At 47.1% G+C, this 23729-nt stretch overlaps 1 protein-coding gene across 1 annotated transcript in view; it reads right to left on the reverse strand.

The window, feature by feature from the left end:
* GYG2 (glycogenin 2) overlaps window positions 1–19417 on the reverse strand; it is a 32397-nt gene extending 12980 nt beyond the window's left edge. Inside the window, exons 1-6 of the mRNA XM_038756989.1 lie at window positions 19274–19417; window positions 9088–9229; window positions 6644–6818; window positions 5319–5481; window positions 4101–4227; window positions 875–1097 (exon numbers count right to left, since the gene is read on the reverse strand). Of these exons, the coding sequence (XP_038612917.1) occupies window positions 875–1097; window positions 4101–4227; window positions 5319–5481; window positions 6644–6818; window positions 9088–9229; window positions 19274–19289 (846 nt within the window). The 5' untranslated portion in view covers window positions 19290–19417. The remainder of the gene's footprint in view (window positions 1–874; window positions 1098–4100; window positions 4228–5318; window positions 5482–6643; window positions 6819–9087; window positions 9230–19273) is intronic.
* Window positions 19418–23729: the final 4312 nt, after the last annotated feature.

The following is a 23729-nucleotide window of genomic DNA, read 5'->3' on the forward strand; positions in this document are numbered from 1 at the left end:
ATGTTAAGCGCTACCTATATGCTAAGCACTGTACTAAGTGCCAAGGCAGATATCAGGTTGGACACAGTCCCTGACCCACATGGGGCTCACCGACTAATTATAATTGTAGTACCAGTTTACTGCTTACCAAGAATTGGAATAGATAGAAGTTGATAAGGTCCCACAAGTACTGAAGCCCCCATTTTACAGACAAAGAAAGTGAGGCCCAGAGAAGTTATGTGAGAGCCAGGATTAGAACCCAGGTCTCCCGAGTCCAGGCCCATGCTCTTTCCACTTAGACTCGCTGATTACAACCTAAATCCTCTAGATTTGTACACTTACTGTGAGCAGGGACCCTTTTGACCAACTCTACCATGGGGTACGCTCCCAAGTGCTTAGTACAGTGCTCTGCAAATAGCAGTCGCTCAATAAATACCAGTGATTGTTTGATTTGGGAAAACTATGCTATGCAGAAAGCAGTGTACTTAGTTCTTGAGAGAGTATAATACATAGAGTTGGTAGACACGTTGCTGAATATGAAGTGACAGTGAGGTTCAGATAGTGCAGACGAGTATAATCAAAGGAAAAGCCAGATATCACTCATGCCATTTCTTTGGGATCTATTTTCCTTTTCCATCCTTGAGCTGACTTGCCTAGGCTGAACTACCGAGACTTTGATGGGACGCTTAGCACAGTGCCTGGCACACAGTCAGCGCTCAATAAAAATGATTGACTGGCTTGATAGGATGTGTTGCCACAACAACAGCTCACTGCGGGCACGGAACACGTCTGTCGTATTGCTCTACTGTACCCTCCCAAGCACTTAGTACAGTGTTGTGTGCACAATAAGCGCTCAATAAATATCACCGATGGATCCAACGGACAACCAGCTCACCTTCGGGCCTGGGGATTGTTCGTCTTCTCCCGGCTGAAGGGTCTCGAAGAAAGGCAGCACGTGGCGATTGTAGGTTCTCCACCAGAGCTGCAGGAAGGGGTTCCAGTGCTCCGCTTCCTCGGCCTGGTTGTCCTCGGATACCGATCCAGTCTGGGGGTGGTACTTGTAGTGCCACGGCTTGGAGGCCCCCAGAAAGTGAACGACTCTGGCATCAGAACCAAATCTGGAAAGACAGACCCACCGCACTGTCATAACTAGTACAGTGTCTTGCCCACAGTAAGTGCTCAATAAATACGATTGAATGAAATGGTCTTAGTGGACAGAGCCCGCGCTCAGGAGTCAGAGGACCTGGGCTCTCATCCCGGTTCTGCCATGGTGACCTTGGGCAAGTCACTTCACTGAGGCTCAGTTCTGTTCTCCCTTCTACTTAGACTGTGAGCCCCATGCAGGACAGGACTGTGCCCAACCTGACTGACTTGTATCTACCCCAGTGCTTAGAACTGTGTTTGACACACAGTGAGTGCTTAGCAAACACCATAAAAACCTCATTCGCTCCCAGGGCTTCAACTATCATCTCTATGCTGATGACACCCAAATCTACATCTCCGCCCCTGCTCTCTCTCCCTCCAGGCTCATATCTCCTCCTGCCTTCAGAAATTCTCTATCTGGATGTCTGCCTGCCATCTAAAACTCAATATATCCAAGACTGAACTCCTTATCTTCCCTTCCAAACCCTGTCCTCTCCCTGACTTTCCCATCACTGTAGATGGCACTACCCTCCTTCCTGTCTCACGAGCCCACAATCTTGATGTCATCCTCGACTCCGCTCTCTCGTTCACCCCACACATCAAATCCATCACTAAAAACTGCTGGTTTCACCTCCACAACATTGCCAAGATCCACCCTTACCTCTCCATCCAAACCACTACCTTGCTGGTTCAGTCTCTCATCCTATCCCGACTGGATTACTGCATCGACCTCCTCTCTGATCTCCCATCCTCCTGTCTCTCCCCGCTTCAGTCTATACTTCACTCTGCTGCCCGGATTATCTTTGTACAGAAATGCTCTGGGCATGTCACTCCCCTTCTCAAAAATCTCCAGTGACTGCCTGTCAACCTATGCATCAGGCAACAACTCCTCACTCTGGGCTTCAAGGCTTTCCATCCCCTCGCCCCCTCCTACCTCACCTCCCTTCTCTCCTTCTCCAGCCCAGCCTGCACCCTCCGCTCCTCTGCTGCCACTCACCTCCTCACTGTTCCTCATTCTCGCCTGTCCCACTGTCGACCCCCAGCCCACATCCTCCCCCTGGCCTGGAATGCCCTCCCTCCGCACATCCGCCAAGCTAGCTCTCTTCCTCCCTTCAAAGCCCTACTGAGAGCTCACCTCCTCCAGGAGGCCTTCTCACACTGAGCCCCCTTTTTTCTCTCCTCCTCCCCATCCCCCTGGCCCAACTCCTTCCCCTCCCCACAGCACTTGTATATATTTGCACAGATTTATTACTCTATTTTACTTGTACATATTTACTATTCTATTTATTTTGTTAATGATGTGCATAGAGCTATAATTCTATTTGTTCTGACCATTTTGACACCTGTCTACATGTTTTGTTTTGTTGTCTGTCTGCCCTTTCTAGACTGTGAGCCCATTGTTGGGTAGGGACCGTCTCCATATGTTGCCGACTTGTAATTCCCAAGCTCTTAATACAGTGCTCTGCACACAGTAAACGCTCAATAAATAGGAAGGAAGGGAGGAAGGGAGGGAGGGAGGGAAGGAAGGAAGGAAGGAAGGAAAATTAGCAGAGATGGGCTAGACATGGAGAGTGCAGTAACAGCATTGGTTTGTGAGACAATAAATATGATTGAATGAAGGAAGGAAGGAAAATTAGCAGAGATGGGCTAGACATGGAGAGTGCGGTAACAGGATTGGTTTGTGAGAGATAGGAGAAGCTCAGTGAAATTTATTCTCAAATCCCTTGGGTTGTGATCACTTCTATCATAAATTTCTTATAGCTTGCCATGGGTAGGGGACGAGTCTACCACTTCTGTTATTCTGTACTCTCCCGACCGCTTAGTACTGTGCTCTGCACAGAGTAAGCACTCAATAAATGCCGCTGAGTGATTAACATCTGCTTCCCCTCTAAGCTCATTGTGGACATAATAATAATAATAATAATGATAACAATAGTGATGGCATTTGATAAGGGCTTACTATGTGCAAAGCATGGTTATAAGTGCTGGGGAGGTTACAAGGTGATCAGGTTGTCCCAAGGGGGTGCTCACAGTCTTAATCCCCATTTTCCAGGTGAGGTAACTGAGGCCCAGAGAAGTGAAGTGACTTGCCCAAAGTCACACAGCTGACAAGCGGCAGAGCCGGGATTTGAACCCATGAACTCTGACTCCAAAGCCCGGGCTCTTTCCACTGAGCCACGCTGCTTCCGGAACATGTCTACCAACTCTGTTCTACTGTACTCACCCAAGCACTTAGTACAGTGCTCTGCACACAATAAGCGCTCAATAAATACCACTGAGTGACTGCCACTCAGCAGATTCCAACCCTTGCAGATTTAACTGCAATATCGTGCCCTTCTCTTCACCTGGAAGCATTCAATTTTGAGGGCTTGGCTTTTCAAAAATGCCTCCTACAAAATCTTCCAAATTCCTGAAGCAAGGGTTGTCACCTCGAGCATTTTGACTGTTGCCCCGAGGGACCGACATTCAATCAGTGAAGAGGATGAATCATAAAAGAGCTTTTTAATGCCCTCTGGCTCTAAAACGGTGGGTGTACATCTCAGGGCGTATGTCCTGTCTAAATTCCCACCTGTGCATTCTTTCCCAGTGCTTACTACAGTACTCGGTGCACAGTAAACGCTTAATAAATACAATCATTACTAGTTTGAGGTGAATCTGTGGCAGTCTGTCCTCTGACTGTCCTTCTCAACCTGCCTAGAGTATATCCGATGCCTCATGTGAAGTTACTGCAGTTGGAGAGTCTGCTGAGGCAAACAGTTTCCCCTTTGAATAAGAATCCTGTTCCCTTAGGCAGGAGTGAAGGGGGAAAGGAAGGAAGGAAGGTGGGGTGGATGGCATGAATTGTGGATTAGCAGAATCCACAATGAGGTTTGCATTTTTAACCTTTTGACTACCTCGACCGGCGAGAGCGAGTAAAGAATGGGTTAGTCTGTGGACGGAACTAAAGATCAGACACTGGAAAAATAAAAAAAACTTACTGTTTGAAAGCAGGGACGTATGTGTAGGTTGCACTGCTGCTCAAGTTATAAATAAACGGCAAATGTCTGTGAAGGTCTGCAGTTGCCCAGTTACTGAAGAAACTATTCAATAAACCTTGGTCAGCCCCTAGATGATAAATAAATTTAAAGGCCTTAAACAAGAGTACAGAAAAAATAAGGGATTGAACAAAGGTCTTCAAAAAGAGCTAAACTAAAATTAGATCCCTATTGTGGTTGGGAAGTATGACGAATATTTCGCCACTTTTCATGACCTGATAATACTAATAATAATAATGATGATGGCATTTGTTAAGCGCTTACTATGTGCAAAGCACTGTTCTAAGCGCTGGGGAGACTACAAGGTGATCAGATAGTCCCACGGGGGGCTCACAGTCAATCCCCATTTTCCAGATGAGGTAACTGAGGCACAGAGAAGTTAAGTGACTTGCCCAAAGTCACACAGCTGGCAATTGGTGGAGCTGGGATTTGAACCTGATTAGAAGCAGCGTGGCCCAGTGGATAGCACGTGGATCTGGGAGTGGGAAGGACCTGGGATCTCATCCCAGCTCTGCCATTTCTCTGCTGTGAGACCTTGGGCAAGTCACATCAATTCTCCATGCCTTAGTCCCCCCATCTGTCAAATGGGGATGATGAAGACTGAGAGATCCAAATGGGACAGGGACTGTGTCCATCCTGGTTATCTTATATCTTCCCCAGCACTTATTAATAACAGCACATAGTAAGCACTTAACGGATACCATAAAAAAATATGAAAACTTGGGTCTACCCCAGTGCCTAAAAAATATCTACCAGCCCCCCAAGTGCTTTAGTACAGTGCTCTGCACACAGCAAAAGCTCAATAAAAAGCATTAACTGATTGAGTGGCACTGTACTAAGTACTGGATTAGATACAAGCTAATCAGTTTGGACATAATCCATGTCCCACGTGGGGCACTCAGTCTTAATCCCCATTTTACAGAAATAGGAACTGAGGCACAGAGAAGCGAAGTGACTTGCCCAAGGTCACACAGGAGACACATGGCGGAGCCGAGATCAGACTTCTCATTTCTTGGATTCTCCCTTCACAGCATCCAATCCTAACCACCAACTTGACAGTTTCCCACCCACTCCCACCCGACTTTTGCGTCTACTAATAGACAATGCTCCGTATGAGTATACGTGATTTCTAATATTTCCATCTCCCTCTCCTTGACTTACCATCAAAACTTCCATGTTCCGCAGCATGCTGTAGCAGGAGGTTGTAGGTTTTCAGAGAAGGTCTGAAGACGAAAACTCCACTATTGAAACAGTCTGGCCATCCAGAATCCGGGGCTGCTGACAATTCCTCCCGGTCGAATAATTCGTCGATATTACAGAGCGCCTAGGAAACAAACGCAGGCCCGAAATTTGAACATACGGCCTCTTGGTTCTGAAGTGTTGTAAACGGGCCTGACGTAAATGGAATTGGGCTGGATCCATGGGATTTGGGTACGGTTCTTTTAAGGGATTCTAACTTTAGTGTGTTCAGGCTGTATAAGCCCTTAATAAATCGCCCGGGACAAAATGAAGCCGATGGCTGTGAAACTTCATTCCACATTGTCACGCGATTTCTCGGGGCGAAAAAGCAGGAAGATTTCCAAGAGATCCCCAAAGATATCCTGCAAGCTTCTTCTACTCAGTGTGGCATATAAAATTGTGAGACACGTGAATCTGAAGACTCGTCCCTTGATAATGGTTGGAACATTTACACTTGAGCGGCACACGACCACTACAATGAGTGTTGTCTAAATTAAACTCTCTGTGGAAAAATGAGGGGAGTCAAAAAGCTCATTTTTCCATCTCTCCTGTGCCCGATTCCTCTTTAAAACTAGGCAATTTTCTCACAGGCTGATGGCCCCTTTAGAATCATTTGGGAGCAGTTTCCTGAACTCAGAATCTACTTCTCAGAAAATGGCCTCTTACGGAGACACGATAATGACTTTCTCAGCTTGTTATCCTCCCAACAAATCGATCCTTTCGCCTCTCTTCCCTCACTCTTTCCTTTCCCTTTCTCCTCTACACATGCCACCTGAACTCAGCACCATAGGAATTACCTCGCAAGACTGCTGACTTGCCTCCCCATCTCCTGACAAGAATTACGCCTCCACGATTCCCAAGGTGAAGAGAAATTGCACCGAGTGTCGATACGAGGGAAACATCTCGGTATCAAGCTGGATATGTGCGTAAGTAGGGTGGTGGCTAAACCAAGTCTCAGCTACTTTTCAACGGCTGGGACTTCCCAGCGCAATGAAGTGGAAAATCGACTAGTAACCCAGTTGACTAGCTTGTAGGCAGCCCCCAAAATTCAGCCTGTCAGAATGGATTTGGGAGGAACCCAATTACTGAACAGCTGCTCGAGCTATGTGGAGTGAATCGTATTTGTCAGGTCAGGCTAGGGAGTGTCTTCATCATCCATGTCGTCCCAGAAAAGGTCACCGGGGACTCTGGTGACCTCATAGAAAATATCGGGAAAGCAGGTTGGCGCCATTTCTAATGGGACTCACCAATGTGTCCGCATCCATGAACACGCATTTGCTATACTGAGTGAGAGTCCAGCAGTGGAGTTTGGTCAGAGCAACGCCAAGCTCCGGCCTCCTCAGCAGAGCCAGGGATACAGGGTCGGCACTGTCCATCAGATTCACTTCAGTGACTTCATCGAACACTCGAGAGAGGGCCTTCCTGTGGAAAAAGATGAGGGGAAAATGTCTGAAGCCATCCAGCAAGGTGAGAATCAATCAGTCGTATTTACTGAGCGCTTACTGTGTGCAGAGCACTGTACTAAGCACTTGGGAAGTACAAGTTGGCAACATATAGAGACAGTCCCTACCCAACAGTGGGCTCACAGTTTAAAAGGGGGAGACAGAGAACAAAACCAAACATACTAACAAAATAAAATAAATAGAATAGATATGTACAAGTAAAATAGAGTAATAAATATGTACAAACATATATACAGGTGCTGTGGGGAAGGGAAGGAGGTAAGATGGGGGGGATGAAGAGGGGGACGAGGGCAGCGAGGCCTAGTGCCCGGATAGAGCCCAGGCCTGAAAGTCAAAAGAATCTTTGTTGTGGGCCAGGAATGTGTCTGTTAATCATTATATTCCCATGTGTTTAAGCGCTCAATAAATACAACCGAATGACCTGGGTTCTAATCCCGGCACTGCCGCTCGTCTGTTGTGTGGCCTTGGGCAAGTTGCTTCACTTTTCTGGGCCTCAGTTATCTCATTAAGACTGTGAGCCCCATGGGGGACTGTGTCCTACTTGATTAGCTTGTGTCTGCCCCAGAGCTTAGTATAGTGCCTGATACATAGTAAGTACTTAACAAATACCATTTTAAATGCCCACCCCCCCCGAAAAAAAACACCCAAAAAAACCAAGCCAAACAGCCAGGACTCAAAGAGTATAGCATAGTGCTCTACATGTTATTAACGCTTAATAGATACTATTACAGCTACTTCATATTTACTCCTTAAGCACGCTGTCATTCATCCCACCCCCACTGCATTTCTACACGCATCCATCCACAGATTATTGTCACGTCTATCTCCCCCGCTGGCCTGTAAGCTCCTTGTGCACATAGATCATGTCTACCTCCTCTATTGTATTCTTCCACGCCCTTAGTACAGTGCTCTGCACACAGTGAGCGCTTGGCTCAATAAATGTCACCTATTTATTTTGTTTTTCTTCAGAGATCTGATGGGCTTGGCTCATAGCTAAAGACCTAGGAATGCTTTGGAAACAAGACAAGTTTAACTCATGAATCTTCCCTAGACTCCAAAGGCAACAGTCATAAACCTTACTGGACCATTTATAAGTCTGTGAAGAAGGATTACTCTAGAAGTATGGATCCTCTGGAGAAAATACACAGCCACCAACATGTGAAACTTAAATAATAATGAATAATAAATGATGTATCTGTTAACTATGCGCCAGACACTGTACCCCGTGCTGAGGTAGATACAAGATAATCGGGTCCCACATGGGGCTCACAGTCTTACATAGGAGGGAGCACCAGGATTGAATCCCCATTCTGTAGATGAAGAAACTGAGGTACAGAGAAGTTAGGAGCCTCGTCCAAAGTCACACAGCAGGTAAGTGGTGGAGCCGGAATTAGAACCCAGGACCTCTGACTCCCAGCCGTGCTTTATCCCCTAGGCTACGCCGCTTCTTTGCAAATCTAAGAATCCTTTAGGAGAATCCTGAAGGAGCTCCAGGTAGATTTTTAGAAAGCTTATGTGAGGGGTGGGGGACAGAGGTGAAGATGCATTGATATGAGATGGTGTGGAGAAATCAAGATTTAAATCACAAAGATTAAGACTTTGCAATGGCTTCTGGGGGCAGGAGCCAAGGAAGAGTTAAGAGTTCACACCATGCCCCGGTATTTTTCATCAATACGGCTGCATTTTATAAGACTTCACACCATGGCTGTGTTTTGCTCTCCCTGGGCAACCATTTTAGACAATTGTAATAATGTGGTTTGCAGGGCACAGGGTTAGCGGTTGTTAGAGCAGCCTCTAAGCACTAATAAAGCTCTGCTTAACTGGTTTTTACTGAGCATTTACTGGATGCTTAGAGATCAGACAGAAGCAAAAAAAAAGTGAACTCAGAACATAATGTGAGACTAGGAGAAATACATTAAAGAATAGACATAAGCCAAATATCATCGACCGTACTCTCCCGAGCGCTTAGTCCGATAGCCTGCACGGAGTAAGCGCTCAGTAAATACCTCTGATTGATTGAATTATGCATCTCTAACACTGTACAGATTTTACCAGTTCCACTCGGCTTCATAGCTGAAAGCATAAAGCATTCTATAAACAGCAGTCAGGATCATTATTACGCCAGTGGTAATGTTTCTGTATAATTAGAACACAGTGAGGAATTCAATACCACCTGCTGGTGAAAAACAAATGCTTAGTGGTAGGGAATTGATTTTTCTGAGCCTTACCTCAGTAGGCCGGAGACTTGAGGGGTAATTAGGATCACCAGTTTTCTCGTTGTCCTGTGATTTCTCAAAGATTGTCCAAGCACCAGGGCCCCGTGGCAGTAAACATCGCTGGTACTAAGGGTCACAAACGCCTGGTCTGTCGCTAGGAAGATGAAGGAAAATACCCGTTTTCACTATTTTGACCACATTCGCCGTGAATCTTATTGAGACTGAGGCAAATCATAATACAAGACAGCCACTTTTTAAAATATGTTTTAAGTGCTTATTATTTGCCAGGCGCTGTATTAAGTGCTGGGGGGGGCGGGGGAGATGGAAGCAAATTGGGTTAGACACAGTCCCCGCGTCCCACGTGGGGCTTACAGTCTCAATCTACATTTTTCGGATGAGGGAACTGAGGCGTAAAGTGACTTGCCCAAGGTCACACAGCAGGCAAGTAGTGCAGCCAGGATTCCTAGGCTCTACCCAGTACCCCAGGTTACATACAGTTCCTGTCCCATATGGAGCTCACAGTCAGTCCCACTTTACAGATGAGGGAACTGAGACCCAGAGAAGTGAAGTGACTAGGCCACGGTCACACAGTAGACAAGTGGCGGAGCCGGGATTAGAAATCAGGTTCTCTGACTTTCCACTAGGCCATACTGCTTCTCAGGAATTCCTAAATATCAGAATTCCTAAATATCAGAACAAAGTAGAAGAAGCAAGAAAAGCAAATTGAGACAATAGGCCCCCTCTAGGCTGCAGGCTCGCTATAGGCAGAGAATATGCCTGCTCATTCTATAGCAAAACACTCTCCCAAGCGCTTAGTACACTGCTCCGCACATAGTTGGTATTCAATAAATACCACTGATTACTACCATCAATAACAGATTGGTAAATGAGTAAGTAATGGGTAATGCATTTATCTTAATATCTATCTCCCCCTCTAGACTGTAAACTCTTTGGAGACATGGAATATGCCTACCAACTCTGTTGTAATAATAATAATAATAATTGCATTTATTAAGCACTTACTAAGTGCAAAGCACTGCTCTAAGCGCTGGGGAGGTTACAAGGTGATCAGGTTGCCCCAAGGGGGGCTCACAGCCTTAATCCTCATTTTACAGATGAGGTAACTGAGGCCCAGAGAAGTTAAGTGACTTGCCCAAAGTCACACAGCTGACAGTTGGCGGAGCCGGGATTTGAACCCCTGACCTCTGACTCCAAAGCCCAGACTCTTTCCACTGTGCCACGCTGTTGTACTCTCCCAAGTGCTTAATACAGTACTCTGCACCCAGTATGCGCTCAATAAATACCATTGATTGACAGGGACTGGAGACAGTCTTGGATTTTCTCAGTCAAACATCTTTTTTTTTTACTGCTGGAGCTGCTATTCCACTGATACTCATATTACGATAAGCAGGACAGGCAGACAGAGCCGATTAAAAGAAATACACCAACTCAGGCTTTGAGTTCCAGTACTCTCCCTTGGGATGTAAGAAAGGAAAACTGTTTTCTCTCTCCACGTAACCAGCCAAACACAAACCAGTACTATTGACTTGTGCACTGACTTTCCATCACAAAGATCTTTCTCCTAGAAGCTCAAAGGGCTACTTATTGCTTAGCCAACTGAAGGACTGCACCGCTTTGGGAAAATCTGAGGGACTGAGAAATTATTTCATTGGCTTAAATTCTCCGTAATGGCTTAAAATGCAGGACTTCTTAGCAAACAGCTCTTCCCCCAGAACACTCAATCCGTCCAGTTAACACAATCTTCCCTTCAAAATGATATGACCTTTTTGATGTGGTTTTAAAGGACAACCTATGGTAACCATACAGAGAGCAAGGAGCCGAAGAAATATGACATATGAAAGGGAAGAAAAGTATTTCTAGTCTGTGAGCCCACTGTTGGGTAGGGACCATCTCTATATGTTGCCAACTTGTACTTCCCAAGTGCTTAATACAGTGCTCTGCACACAGTAAGCACTCAGTACGATTGATTGATTATTTAGGGAAGCAGCATAGCCTCGTGGAAAAAACCCGGGAGTCAGAGGATGTGGGTCCTAATCCCGGTTCCGCAACATGTCTTCTGTGTGACCTTGAGCAAGTCACTTCACTGGGCCTCAGTGGGCCTCAGTCACGTCATCCGTAAAATGGGGATTAAGACTCTGCGCTCCATGTGGGACAGGGACCGTGTCTAAACGGACCACTGTGTATCTAGCCCAGCGCTTAGGACAGTGCTTGGCACAATGTGAGTGCTTAACAAATGCCACAATTATCATTCTTATTATTTACGATTACTTCTTTCAAGCCAAGCTCCTAGTGGTTGCCACTATCAGCCTGAGATGAGACTAAAGAAGCCAAGATTCCAAGGTCACCACAGCAGATATTTCATCTAACTGGAAGTCCGTTGCCACAGATAAACCAGCGTGACACACTGCAACTGGGAAAGGAGCCACACTTTCTGAGCAGAAGCTATTTTAATTTATTTTAGCCATAATACATATTTTATCCATTATGATTTATTTATTACATTTATTTATATTCATGTCAGTCTCCCCCTCAAGACAGTAAGCTCATTATAGTCAGGGCACATGCCTGCTTATTCTGTTGCATTGCAAGTGCTCAGTACAGTGCTCTGCCCATAGTAAGTGCTAATATCATTCATTGATTGATCGCTAGGATTACTATTACTACAACTGAGATGTATTAAGTGCTCATTACCAAGACAAGAATGTATCTTCCAAATCTGTAACACTGGACTCTCCCAAGTGCTTAGTACAGCACTCTGCACGCAGTAAGTGCTCAATACCATTGATTGATACAATTACTATTAGTAGGACTATGATGTATTAATTGCCTACTACCAAGACAATAACGTGCCTTCCAAATCCATAATATTGGACTCTCTAAGTGCGTAACAGAGTGCTCTGCCAACAGTAAGCCCTCAATAAATACCACTGATTGAAGAAAATCAATAGAGTCACTTTACCACGAAAAGCTTACGCTCTAGAAGAGGGAGGATATACACGGAATGACTGTGAATCATCTTCAACTCTTTGCTCTCCAATGGCTTCTTCCCCACTGCTTTCAAACATGCTCCTGTGGACCGCCCCCATCTGTCCTGTATATATGTATATATGCTTGTACATATTTATTACTCTATTTGTTTTACTTGTACATATCTAGTCTATTTTATTTTGTTAATATGTTTGGTTTTGTTCTCTGTCTCCCCCTTCCAGACTGTGAGCCCACTGTTGGGTACGGACTGTCTCTATATGTTGCCAACTTGTACTTCCCAAGCACTTAGTACAGTGCTCTGCACACAGTAAGCGCTCAATAAATACAATTGATTGATCTCCTGGAAACACGAGCCAATCTTGGCTTCACTGACACTATTTATTACATTTATTTATATTCATGTCGGTCTCCCCCTCTAGACAGTAAGCTCATTATAGTCAGGGCACATGCCTGCTTATTCTGTTGCATTGTACTCTCCCAAGTGCTCAGTACAGTGCTCTGCCCATAGTAAGTGCTAATATCATTCACTGATTGATCGATAGGATTACTATTACTACGACTGAGATGTATTCAGTGCTCATTACCAAGACAAGAACGTATCTTCCAAATCTGTAACATTGGACTCTCCCAAGTGCTTAGTACAGCACTCTGCACGCAGTAAGTGCTCAATACCATTGATTGATATGATTACTATTAGTAGGACTATGATGTATTAATTGCCTACTACCAAGACAATAACGTGCCTTCCAAATCCATAATATTGGACTCTCTAAGTGTGTAACAGAGTGCTCTGCCAACAGTAAGCCCTCAATAAATACCACTGATTGAAGAAAATCAATAGAGTCACTTTACCACGAAAAGCTTACGCTCTAGAAGAGGGAGGATATACACAGAATGACTGTGAATCATCTTCAACTCTTTGCTCTCCAATGGCTTCTTCCCCACTGCTTTCAAACATGCTCCTGTGGACCGCCCCCATCTGTCCTGTATATATGTATATATGTTTGTACATATTTATTACTCTATTTATTTATTTATTTTACTTGTACATATCTATTCTATTTATTTTATTTTGTTGCTATGTTTGGTTTTGTTCTCTGTCTCCCCCTTCCAGACTGTGAGCCCACTGTTGGGTAGGGACTGTCTCTATATGTTGCCAACTTGTACTCCCCAAGCGCTTAGTACAGTGCTCTGCACACAGTAAGCACTCAATAAATATGATTGAATGAATGAATTTAACCCACATACTCAATCACTAAATCCTGTCAGTTCAACCTTCTCAACATTGTTAAAATCTGCCCTTTTGTATAACAAATACCATAAAAAAAAAACGCCAAAATCCCCTGGGCCAGGAGAAAGGGATGTTTAGAGCTGCTACATTTCTTGCTGATCTTCAGGCACTTCAAATCAATCAATGGTACTTACTGAGTTAGTCGGTCACTTGTATTGAGTGCTTACTGTGTGCAGAGCACTGTACTAAGCACTTGGGAGAGGAAAATATAACAATAAATACACATTCCCCGCCCAATATGAGCTCAAAGTCTAGAGGGGGAGACAAGTCATTAATATAAATGAATTCCAGATGTAATAAATGACAGATATAGTAAGCAAATGACAGATATAAGCACTTCTGGACAGGATATGAAGGCAGGGAATAGCCTTCAGGACTCGTGGGACTTTTGCTGTGGAAGTTTTAGAGGCCTTTTATGGAATTTTTAAGAGTTTATTATGTGCCAGGCACTGTACTAAGCACCGGGGTAGAGTCAAGCTAATCGGGTTGGACACAGTCCCTGTCCCACGTGGGGCTCCTCAATCAGTCAGTCAGTAGTATTTACTGAGGCCGTATTGTGTGTCACACATAGACGAGCACGGCGGCACACTGCAATTATGAAAGGAATCCCACTTTTTGAGCAGAAACTAATACGGCATCCCAAGGCAGACTCAGTAACTCCCCATGGCCTTAACACATCCAAAACAGAACTCATCTTCTCACCCGAACCCCACCCTCCCCGTGACTTTCCCATGACTGTAGCCACCATCCTCTGTTTCACAAGCCCATAACCTCAACTTCTCTCATTCATTCATTCTTTCAATCGTATTTACTGAGCGCTTACTGTGTGCAGAGCACTGTATTAAGCGCTTGGGAAGTACAAGTCGGCCACATATAGAGATGGTCCCTACCCAACATTGGGCAAACAGGCTGGAAGGGGGAGACAGACAACAAAACAAAACATGTAGACAGGTGTCAAAACTGTCAGAATAAATAGAATTATAGCTATATGCACATCATTAATAAAATAGAGTAGTAAATATGTACAAGTAAATAGAGTAATAAATCTGTACAAACATATACACAGGTGCTGTGGGGAGGGGAAGGAGGTAGGGTGGGAGGGTGGGAAGGAGGAGAGGAAAAAGGGGGCTCAGTCTGGGAAGGCTTCTTGGAGGAGGTGAGCTCTCAGTAGGGCTTTGAAGGGAAGAAGAGAGCTAGTTTGGCGGATGTGCGGAGGGAGGGCATTCCAGGCCAATCAATCAATCGTATTTATCTAGAGCTTACTGTGTGCAGAGCACTAAGCGCTTGGGAAGTACAAGTTGGCAACATATAGAGACAGTCCCTACCCAACAGTGGGCTCACAGTCTAAAAGGGGGAGACAGAGAACAAAACCAAACATACTAAAAAAATAAAATAAATAGAATAGATATGTACAAGTAAAATAAATAAATAAATAACTAGTGTAATAAATATGTACAAACATATATACATATAAACAGGCCAGGGGTCGATGGTGGGACAGGCGAGAACGAGGCACAGTGAGGAGGTTAGCAAATCTCATGGTACTTGATAAGTACTGGCTGTATGTCAAGCACTGTCCTAAGCGCTGATCTTTTGCTCTACAAATATTCTTGTCCTCGATTTACATCACAGAAACATAGGGTAAGAGACAACACAAGTCATACCTGAGAAACACTCAACTGATGAAACTTAGTATAAGAGATATTTTCATCAAAGAAAACTCAAAGACATAGGCTAGTTCTAGTGTCGACTGAAATATTTGGTGCGTCAGAATAACTGTACTCGGTAACTCGCCCTCATTCGACCACATATTCAGTCCATCACCAAGTCCTGTCGGCTCCACCTTCACAACATCGCTAAAATCTGCCCTTTCCTCTCCATCCAACCTACCACATTGATCCAAGCACTTCTCCTATCCCGGCTTGATTACTACGTCAGCCTCCTTGCTGACCTCCCTGCCTCCTGTATCGGCTCACTCCAGTCCAGAACTGTCTTAAAGCATTCATGAAGTGGATCTTAGGGACCAGGATTGAGAACCCCTCCAAGAATTCAACCCATCTACTAATAATAATGACAATAATAACCATTATTACTGTGGTAGTCAAGAACACATTTCATGCCAAACATTGATTTTTGCACTGGGGTAGAATCAAAATTATAAAATATGACTTGACACCTGTCCACGCGTTTTGTTTTGTTGTCTGTCGACCCCTTCTAGACTGTGAGCCCGTTGTTGGGTAGGGACTGTCTCTATATGTTGCCAACTTGTATTTCTCAAGCGCTTAGTACAGTGCTCTGCACACAGTTAGTACTCACTAAATACAATTGAATGAATGAATCAAATAGGACGCAGTCGTCTCTTTCCCACGTCTCACGTGGCTCACGTCTAAGGGAGAGGGCGAACAGGTTTTGAATCTCTGTCTTATAACTAAGGAAGCCAAGATCAAAAGACATTAAATAACTCGCCAAAGGTTATATAGGCAGCCAAGAGAAGCAGTGTGGCCTTGTGCCTGAGAGGCAGAAGGGCCCGGGTTCTAATCCCCGGCTCCACCACCGGTCCGCTGTGTGATCTAGGGCAAGTCAATTCACCTCTCTGTGCTTCGGTTACCTCATCTGTAAAATGGGGATGAAGTCTGTGAGCCCCAGGTGGGACGGAGACTGGGTCCAACCCAACTGGCTTGCAGCCACTCCAGTGCTTAGTACAGTGCCGGACACATAGTAAGAACTTAAATATAACAAAACAAACAAGTGGCAGAACCAGGGCTACTACTCAGATCTCTCTCCCAGCCCCCGAGGTCTTTCCTGCCATCCACGCTGCTTCCCAATTCTGAATTGCTTACAAATCATCTACAACTGGAATGCCAGAGACAACATTAGCTTTTTGGAATCTGATAATGGCCACTGTAGAAATGAAATCACTCCAGAAATCCATGTGTCTTGCCACAGATCCATAGGCGAAGCAGGTTTTCCAAAATCAGATGCTCATGACCCCGTCCTTGTGGGTGTCAGAGTCTTAAAATTCAGAGAGGAATCGGGAGAGTTAGAGGATCTGGGTTCTAATCCTGACTCCACCAACTGCCTGCCAAGACCATGGGCAAATCACCTCATTGTGCCTCAGTTTCCACCTCTGACCTGGGTTCTCATCCCGGTTCTGCCACTCGTCCACTGAATGACGTTTGGCAAGTCGCTTCTGTGACTCAGTTGCCTCCTCTGTGGGCCAGGGACTGCCTTAGTATAGTGCCATAGGAAGCACTTAAATACCATTTTTTAAAAATGGGAATTCAATACTTGTTCTCCTTCCAACTTGGGAATGTGTCTGCCAACTCTGTCGGATTGTGCTTTCCCAAATGCTTAGTACAGTGCTCTGCACATAGTAAGCCCTCGATACAGTTGATGGACTGATTACACTGTGAACCCCACGTGGGACAGGGATTCGATTAACTCGTATCTAGGATTCAGGACGGTGCTTGACACAGTAAATCAATCATATTTATTGAGTGCTTACTATGTTCAGAGCGCTGTACTAAGTAAGCACTTCGAGAGTACAATATAACAGAGTTGGTAAACAGGTTCCCTTGCTCACAGCCTTATAGTCCTAGTGCTTAAAATACATTCATGATCATCATCAGAAGAAGAAATACTAGTGCATATCTGGGCTCCTAGAGTCATGTTTTAGTCTGTAGAGAGGCTGGGAGGAAGGAGAGGCTGAAATGGGCGAAGGGTAATGCACTCCCTGGCAGCAGCTGGGTCACATTAACGCTCGGTACTCATCAGGATCAGCTGGGGGGGTGGGCGTGGCCTGCCCACGGGGCACAGGGAGGGGGGAGGAGGAGGAGGGGGAGGAAGGGGGGCAGAAAAGGGGGGCAAAGAGGGAGAAAGGGAAAAGAAGGAGAAAGACAGGAAAGGGGGAAAAGGGGGGAGAGGGAGAAATAAGGGGAAAGGGAGAAAGGGGGGAAGGAAGAGGGGGAGAGGGGGGAAGAGGGTAAAGGAAGAAAGAGGGGAAAGGAAGAGGGGGAGAAGAGGGGAGAGGGGAGAAGAGGGGAAAGGGAGAGGGCAGAAGAGGGGAAAGGGAGAGGGCAGAAGAGGGGAAAGGGAGAGGGCAGAAGAGGGGAAAGGGAGAGGGCAGAAGAGGGGAAAGGGAGAGGGGAGAAGAGGGGAAAGGGAGAGGGGAGAAGAGGGGAAGGGAGAGGGGAGAAGAGGGGAAGGGAGAGGGGAGAAGAGGGGAAGGGAGAGGGAGAGAGGGGGAAGAGGAGAAGGAAGGGGGAAGAGGGGGAAAGGGGGGAAGAAGGGGGAAGAAGGGGAAAAAGGGCGAAGAGGGGGAAAGGGGGGAAAGGGGGGGAAGGGGGGAAAGGGGGGGGAAGGGGGGGAAGGGGGGGAAGGGGGGAAAGGGGGGGAAGGGGGGAAAGGGGGGAAAGGGGGGAGAGGGGAAAGGGGGGAGAGGGAAGAAGAAAAGGGGGAGGGGAAAAAGGGGGAGAGGGAGAACGAGGGGGAAAAGGGGGAAGAGGGAAAAGGGAAGAGGGTTAGAGGGAGGAAGAGGGGGAAAGGGAGGGGAAAACAAGGGGGAAGGGTGCGGGGGTGACTGACCAGGCATGGCGGCGGGTCCGGCGGGGCCCTCGGGGGTCTGTCTCGGGGGTCTGCGGGCAGCAGGACAGGAGCCAAGCGGCCCGAGCTCCCGGCCGCCCCGCCCCGCCCCGGGCCTGGCCCGGGCCCGCCCCCAGCCCCCAGCCCCACCCCTCCACCCACCAATCACCGCTCTGCCCCCGCCGACACCCGCCCCCCCCATCCACGCCACGGGCCCCCACGGGCCCCCACGGCCCCCTAGCACACAGCCCCCTAAAGACTCCTCCCCACTCCCCAGCCCCTCTCTCTCATCCCCCATCTCCCTCACCTCCCCAGCCCCTCTCTCTCATCCCCCATCTCCCCAGCCCCCTCTCTCATTCCCCATCTCCCTCACCTCCCCAGGCCCTCTCTCTCTCATCCCCCATCTCCCTCACCTCCCCAGCCCCTCTCTCTCATCCCCCATCTCCCTCACCTCCCCAGGCCCTCTCTCTCTCATCCCCCATCTCCCTCACCTCCCCAGGCCCTCTCTCTCTCATCCCCCATCTCCCTCACCTCCCCAGCCCCTCTCTCTCATCCCCCATCTCCCTCATCTCCCCAGCCCCTCTCTCTCATCCCCCATCTCCCCATCCCCAGCCCCTCACCCCCATCTCCCCCATCTCCCCACCCCCATCTCCCCCCACCCCCATCTCCCCCATCCCTGTGAGCCCACTGTTGGGTAGGGACCGTCTCTATATGTTGCCAACTTGGACTTCCCAAGCACTGTGCACTGCACAGTGCTTTGCACACAGTAAGCACTCAATAAATACGATTGAATGAATGAATCCTGCATCTCCCCCATCCCCTCTCTCCCATCCCCCATCTCTCCCATCCCCATCCCCACCATCTCCTCTCTCCCAAAATAATAATAATAGTAATAATGGCATTGGTTAAGCCCTTACTATGTGCAAAGCACTGTTCTAAGCGCTGGGGGGGATACAGGGTGATCAGGTTGTCCCACGTGGGGCTCACAGTCTTCATCCCCGTTTTACAGATGAGGCAACTGAGGGTCCGAGAAGTTAAATGACTTGTCCCAGGTCACACACCAGACATGTGGAGGAGCGGAATTCGAACCCATGACCTCTGACTCCAAAGCCTGGGCTCTTTCCACTGAGCCACACTGCTTCCCATCCCCCCATCCTCTATCCCCCATCTCCCCCTCCCATCCCCCCATCTTCGCCCCCCAAACCCCCTGCAGCACCCACCTTCACCCGGTGCCGAGCACTTAGAACAGTGCTTGGCACATAGTAAGCACTTAAATACCATAATCACGATCGTTATTATTATTATTATTATTATTACCCAACACCTCCTCCATCAACCCCTGCTATTCCTCCAGCACTTCCCGGGTGCAGATCTCCGTCTATCTGGTTGCAGGGCACTGTACTAAGCGCTGGGGAGAGGCCATTCCAACCGGGTTGGTTGACCCTGTCCCTGCCCACAGGCAGCTCCCGGTCTAAGTCCTCCCCATGCCCAGCTCTGCCCAGCCCCTGGACATATGTGCCCAGATTGGTGGGGGGCGAGGGGGAGGGTCAGCGAGGAGGAAGCTGGGACCACTCCCTTCACCTCCCCCACCGGCAGCGATGCTATTTACTGAGCGTTTTCTGCATCCACGGCACTGTACTAAGCACTCTCAGGAGAGTACAACGCTCTGCAAACAGTAAGCACTCAATAAATATGATTGAATGAGTGAAAAGACACAAACATTCCCTGCCTAGGCCTGCTCAGGCCGGGGCTGTGACTTTTACCCCTTGCCATTCACCCCCAAAGTCAATATTTGTTTCCCCGAGGGGCAGGTTGCCTGACCCCACTACCCTGCCTGGAATCCCTCCTACTGACTGCAAAAACCTTCCAGCTCAGCCGCAGGTGGTCCTGTCCTCAGTTTCCCCACAGAGATCAGGGGGCAAAGGGCGAGAAGACACTGGAGTTGAGCCAAGGCCCAATTTTCAGCTACGTCAATCGGCGGATGTACAGCATTTCTTGAGCCTGTGGGGCACTGAATTAAGTGCTTGGAAGAGTACGATACCACAGAGCTGGTGGAAAATGCTGTGGGCACTTCACACACTGTACCGGTAGTTGTGTTGGAAAAGGGGGTCTTCCGAACAGTATCGATGCCAAGCTGGTTACTGATTCCTATTAATGTCTGTCTCTCCCTCTAGACTACCAAGCTCATTGTGGCAGGGAATGTGTCTGTTCGATTGCACTCTCCCAGGCGCTTAGTACAGTGTTCGGCACACGATAAGAGCTCAATAAATATCATCGATTGCTTGGTCCTAGTGGGTTGGGTGTGGGCAGGAAATAATAATAATAATAATGATGGTATTTGTTAAGTGCTTACTATGTGCAAAGCACTGTTCTAAGCGCTGAGGAGGTTACAAGGTGATCAGGTAGCTCACAGTTTTAATCAATCGTATTTATTGAGCGCTTACTTTGTGCAGAGCACTGTACTAAGCGCTTGGGAAGTACAAGCCGGCAACATATAGAGACAGTCCCTACCCAACAGTGGGCTCACAGTCTAGAAGTTTTAATCCCCATTTTACAGATGAGGTAACTGAGGCACAGGGAAGTTAAGTGACTTGCCCAAAGTCACACAGCTGACAGTTGGCGGAGCTGGAATTTGAACCCATGACTTCTGACTCCAAAGCCTGGGCTCTTTCCACTGAGCCATGCTGCTTCTCCATATAACGGAATAAGTCCGTTATATGGTGCTCTCCCAAGAGCTTACGTAGTGCTCTGCACACAGTAAGCATTCAATAAATATGACTGACTGACTAGCAGAGAAGAGAACAAGAACTCTCTTATCCCCAACTGCTCTTCTTACTGTGGTCTGTGTCTGCTGAATTTACTCTGTTTTCCTCCCTGTGACTGAGCTCCTATTTAAATTGTGAGTTCCGGCACAATAAGCCCTCTTCCAAGTCTTTACTATAACGTTTCCACGTTCTAAACTTAATGAGTGCTTTTCAGTACTACTTGTAGTAGTAGTACCAGCGCTTAGAACAGTGCTTTGCACATAGTAAGCGCTTAACAAATGCCATTATTATTATTATTATTACCAGGGCTACTTGTACAATGCTGCAGTTCTGTGGTTTGAAGAGTCAATTTAAACATTTACGGAGGGCTCGCTGCGTGGAGGACATGGAGCTAAGCAATTGGGAGAGTAAGAAGGTTAGAAGACCTGATCCCTGCCCACTGAGAGGTAATGATCTTGCAGAGAAGCTTTTACAGGCTCTTATTTGCTGAATATAGGAGTATCTCAGTGTTTCAGGAACCATCACCTGCAGTTTACTCAGTGGTCTAGAGGAAAGAGCCCAGATCTGGGAGCCAGAGGACCTGAGTTCTAATCCCTGCTCTGCCACTTGTCTGCTGTGTGGCCTTGGGAAAGTCACTTCACTTCTCTGGCCCTCAGTTCCCTCAACTGCAAACCGGGGTTTCAATAACTGTTCTCCCTCCTACTTATCAGTGAGTCCCATGTCGGGCCTGATGATCTTATATCTACCCCAGTGCTTAGTGGGGTGCTTGGCATACAGCAATAATAATAATAATAATAATAATAGCATTTGTTAAGCGCTTACTATGTGCAAAGCACTGTTCTAAGCGCTGGGGGGATACAAGGTGATCAGGTTGTCCCACATGGGGCTCACAGTCTTAATCGCCATTTTACAGATGAGGTAACTGAGGCTCAGAGAAATTAAGTGACTTGCCCAAGTGACACAGCAGACATGTGGCGGAGCCTGGATTAGAACCCATGACCTGACTCCCAAGCCCGTGCTCTTTCCACTGAGTCAAGCTGCCTCTCTAGTAAACGCTTAAATACCAGATTTATTATCATCTCTTCACCCCCTTTATCATAATACATAAAATATACAGTAGCTCTGACTCTTTATCATCAATCTCCGACAACACAACGTACCCCTCTGTTCAGAGCAATGCGAATTATGATTATCATCAGATGAGACGCCGTCCCTTTCCCACACGCGGCCCACAGTCTAAGCGGGAGAGGTATTTAATTCCCACTTTGCAGATGAGGTCACAGGCACAGAAAAAATGAAGTGACTCACCCAAGGCCACACAGCAGGCAAGTGGCGGAGACGATCGGATTAGAAGGCAGATCTCCTGATTCCCATCCTGGGCTCTCTCCAATAGGCCACGGTGGTCCTTCTTCGAATTGTTTATTCCAGATACACAGACGTGTGTACGCACTCACACACGCTTGCACACGTAGGTCTGATGACGGTAGTGAGAAGACTCGGGCGCACTGGTGAGCTGTCCTGTTGCAACACAAATCTAGCTGCATGATGCGGCTATAAAAACACACTCTCCTCTCCCCAAGTTGCAGGGTAGATTCTGGATAATCCATTTATCCAAGAGCTTCAGGAAAGAACTCAGAGGTTGGATCTTGTCTCAGACCTTCAGAATTCCTGTCGGGGCCAAATCCATCTAGGATTGGGGAAGGGAAAGCAAGATCAAAGCTGCCCTCAGAAAAAACACAGACACACCCTTCCCCTCCCTCCTCTCACACAGTCACGGATATTTATGGAGTGCTTCCTCAGTGCAGAGCACTGTACTAAGCAGTTGGGGGAGGACAACACACCAGAGTTGGTAGAAACGTTCCCTGCCTGCAATGATGAATCATTGGCATTTATTGAGCGCTTACCTTGGGCAGAGCAATCAGTCGATGAATCAATGATATTCACTGAGTGCTTCCTGGGTGCAGAGCACTGGATTAAGCACCTAGGAGAGGACAGTACAACAGAGTCGGTAGACACAGTCCCTGCCCACAATGACTTTACAGTCTAGACAGGAGATGGACATCAACAGAAATAAATAAATGATGGATACAGACATACAGAGAAGCAGCGTGGCTCAGTCGAAAGAGGTCATGGGTTCAAATCCCGGCTCCGCCAATTGTCAGCTGTGTGACTTTGGGCAGGTCGCTTCACTTCTCTGGGCCTCAGTGACCTCATCTGTAAAATGGGGTTTAAGACTGTGAGCCCCAAGTGGGACAACCTGATCACCTTGTAACTTCCCCATGTGCTCGTATGTTGCCAACTTGTACTTCCCAAGTGCTTAGTACAGTGCTCTGCACAGTAAGCGCTCAATAAATACAATTGATTGATTGATTGATCCCCATTTTACAGATGAGGTAACTGAGGCACAGAGAAGTGAAGTGACTTGCCCAAAGTCACACAGCTGACAATTGGCGGAGCTGGGATTTGAACCCATGACCTCTGACTCCAAAGCCCGGGCTCTTTCCACTGAGCCATGCTGCTTCTCTACAGCACTAACCTGCTGGGGGACGTTGAGCAAGTCACTTCACTTCTCTGGGTCTCAGTAACCCCATCTGTAAAATGGGGATTAAGACTGTGAGCCCTATGTGGGGCAGGGAATGCGTCCAACTGGATTAGGTTACATCTACCCCAGCATTTGGGATGGTGCCTGGCATTTAGTAGATGCTTAATAAATACCCCCAAATAAATAAATAAATGATTGACTGATTAATCGTGGATGTGCTTTTACGGCTTGACCCTCAAGCTCTCGGAGACTCTTCAGTGTTTTGGTTTTGGGGGTTTTTTTTAGTGGTCTTTGTTGAACGCTCACTATGTGTCAAACACTGCTCTAAGGACTGGCGTAAGTGCAAATTAATTAGGTCGGACACAGTCCCCGTCACGGTCTAAACAGGAGGGAGAGGCAGCCTAAAAACCTGAGGTGGGGAGAGACAGATTCAAGCACGTTCTGAACCCCAACTCAGGGACTGTAC

This window comes from Tachyglossus aculeatus, chromosome 15, assembly GCF_015852505.1.
Source record: "Tachyglossus aculeatus isolate mTacAcu1 chromosome 15, mTacAcu1.pri, whole genome shotgun sequence".
NCBI lineage: Eukaryota > Metazoa > Chordata > Mammalia > Monotremata > Tachyglossidae > Tachyglossus > Tachyglossus aculeatus.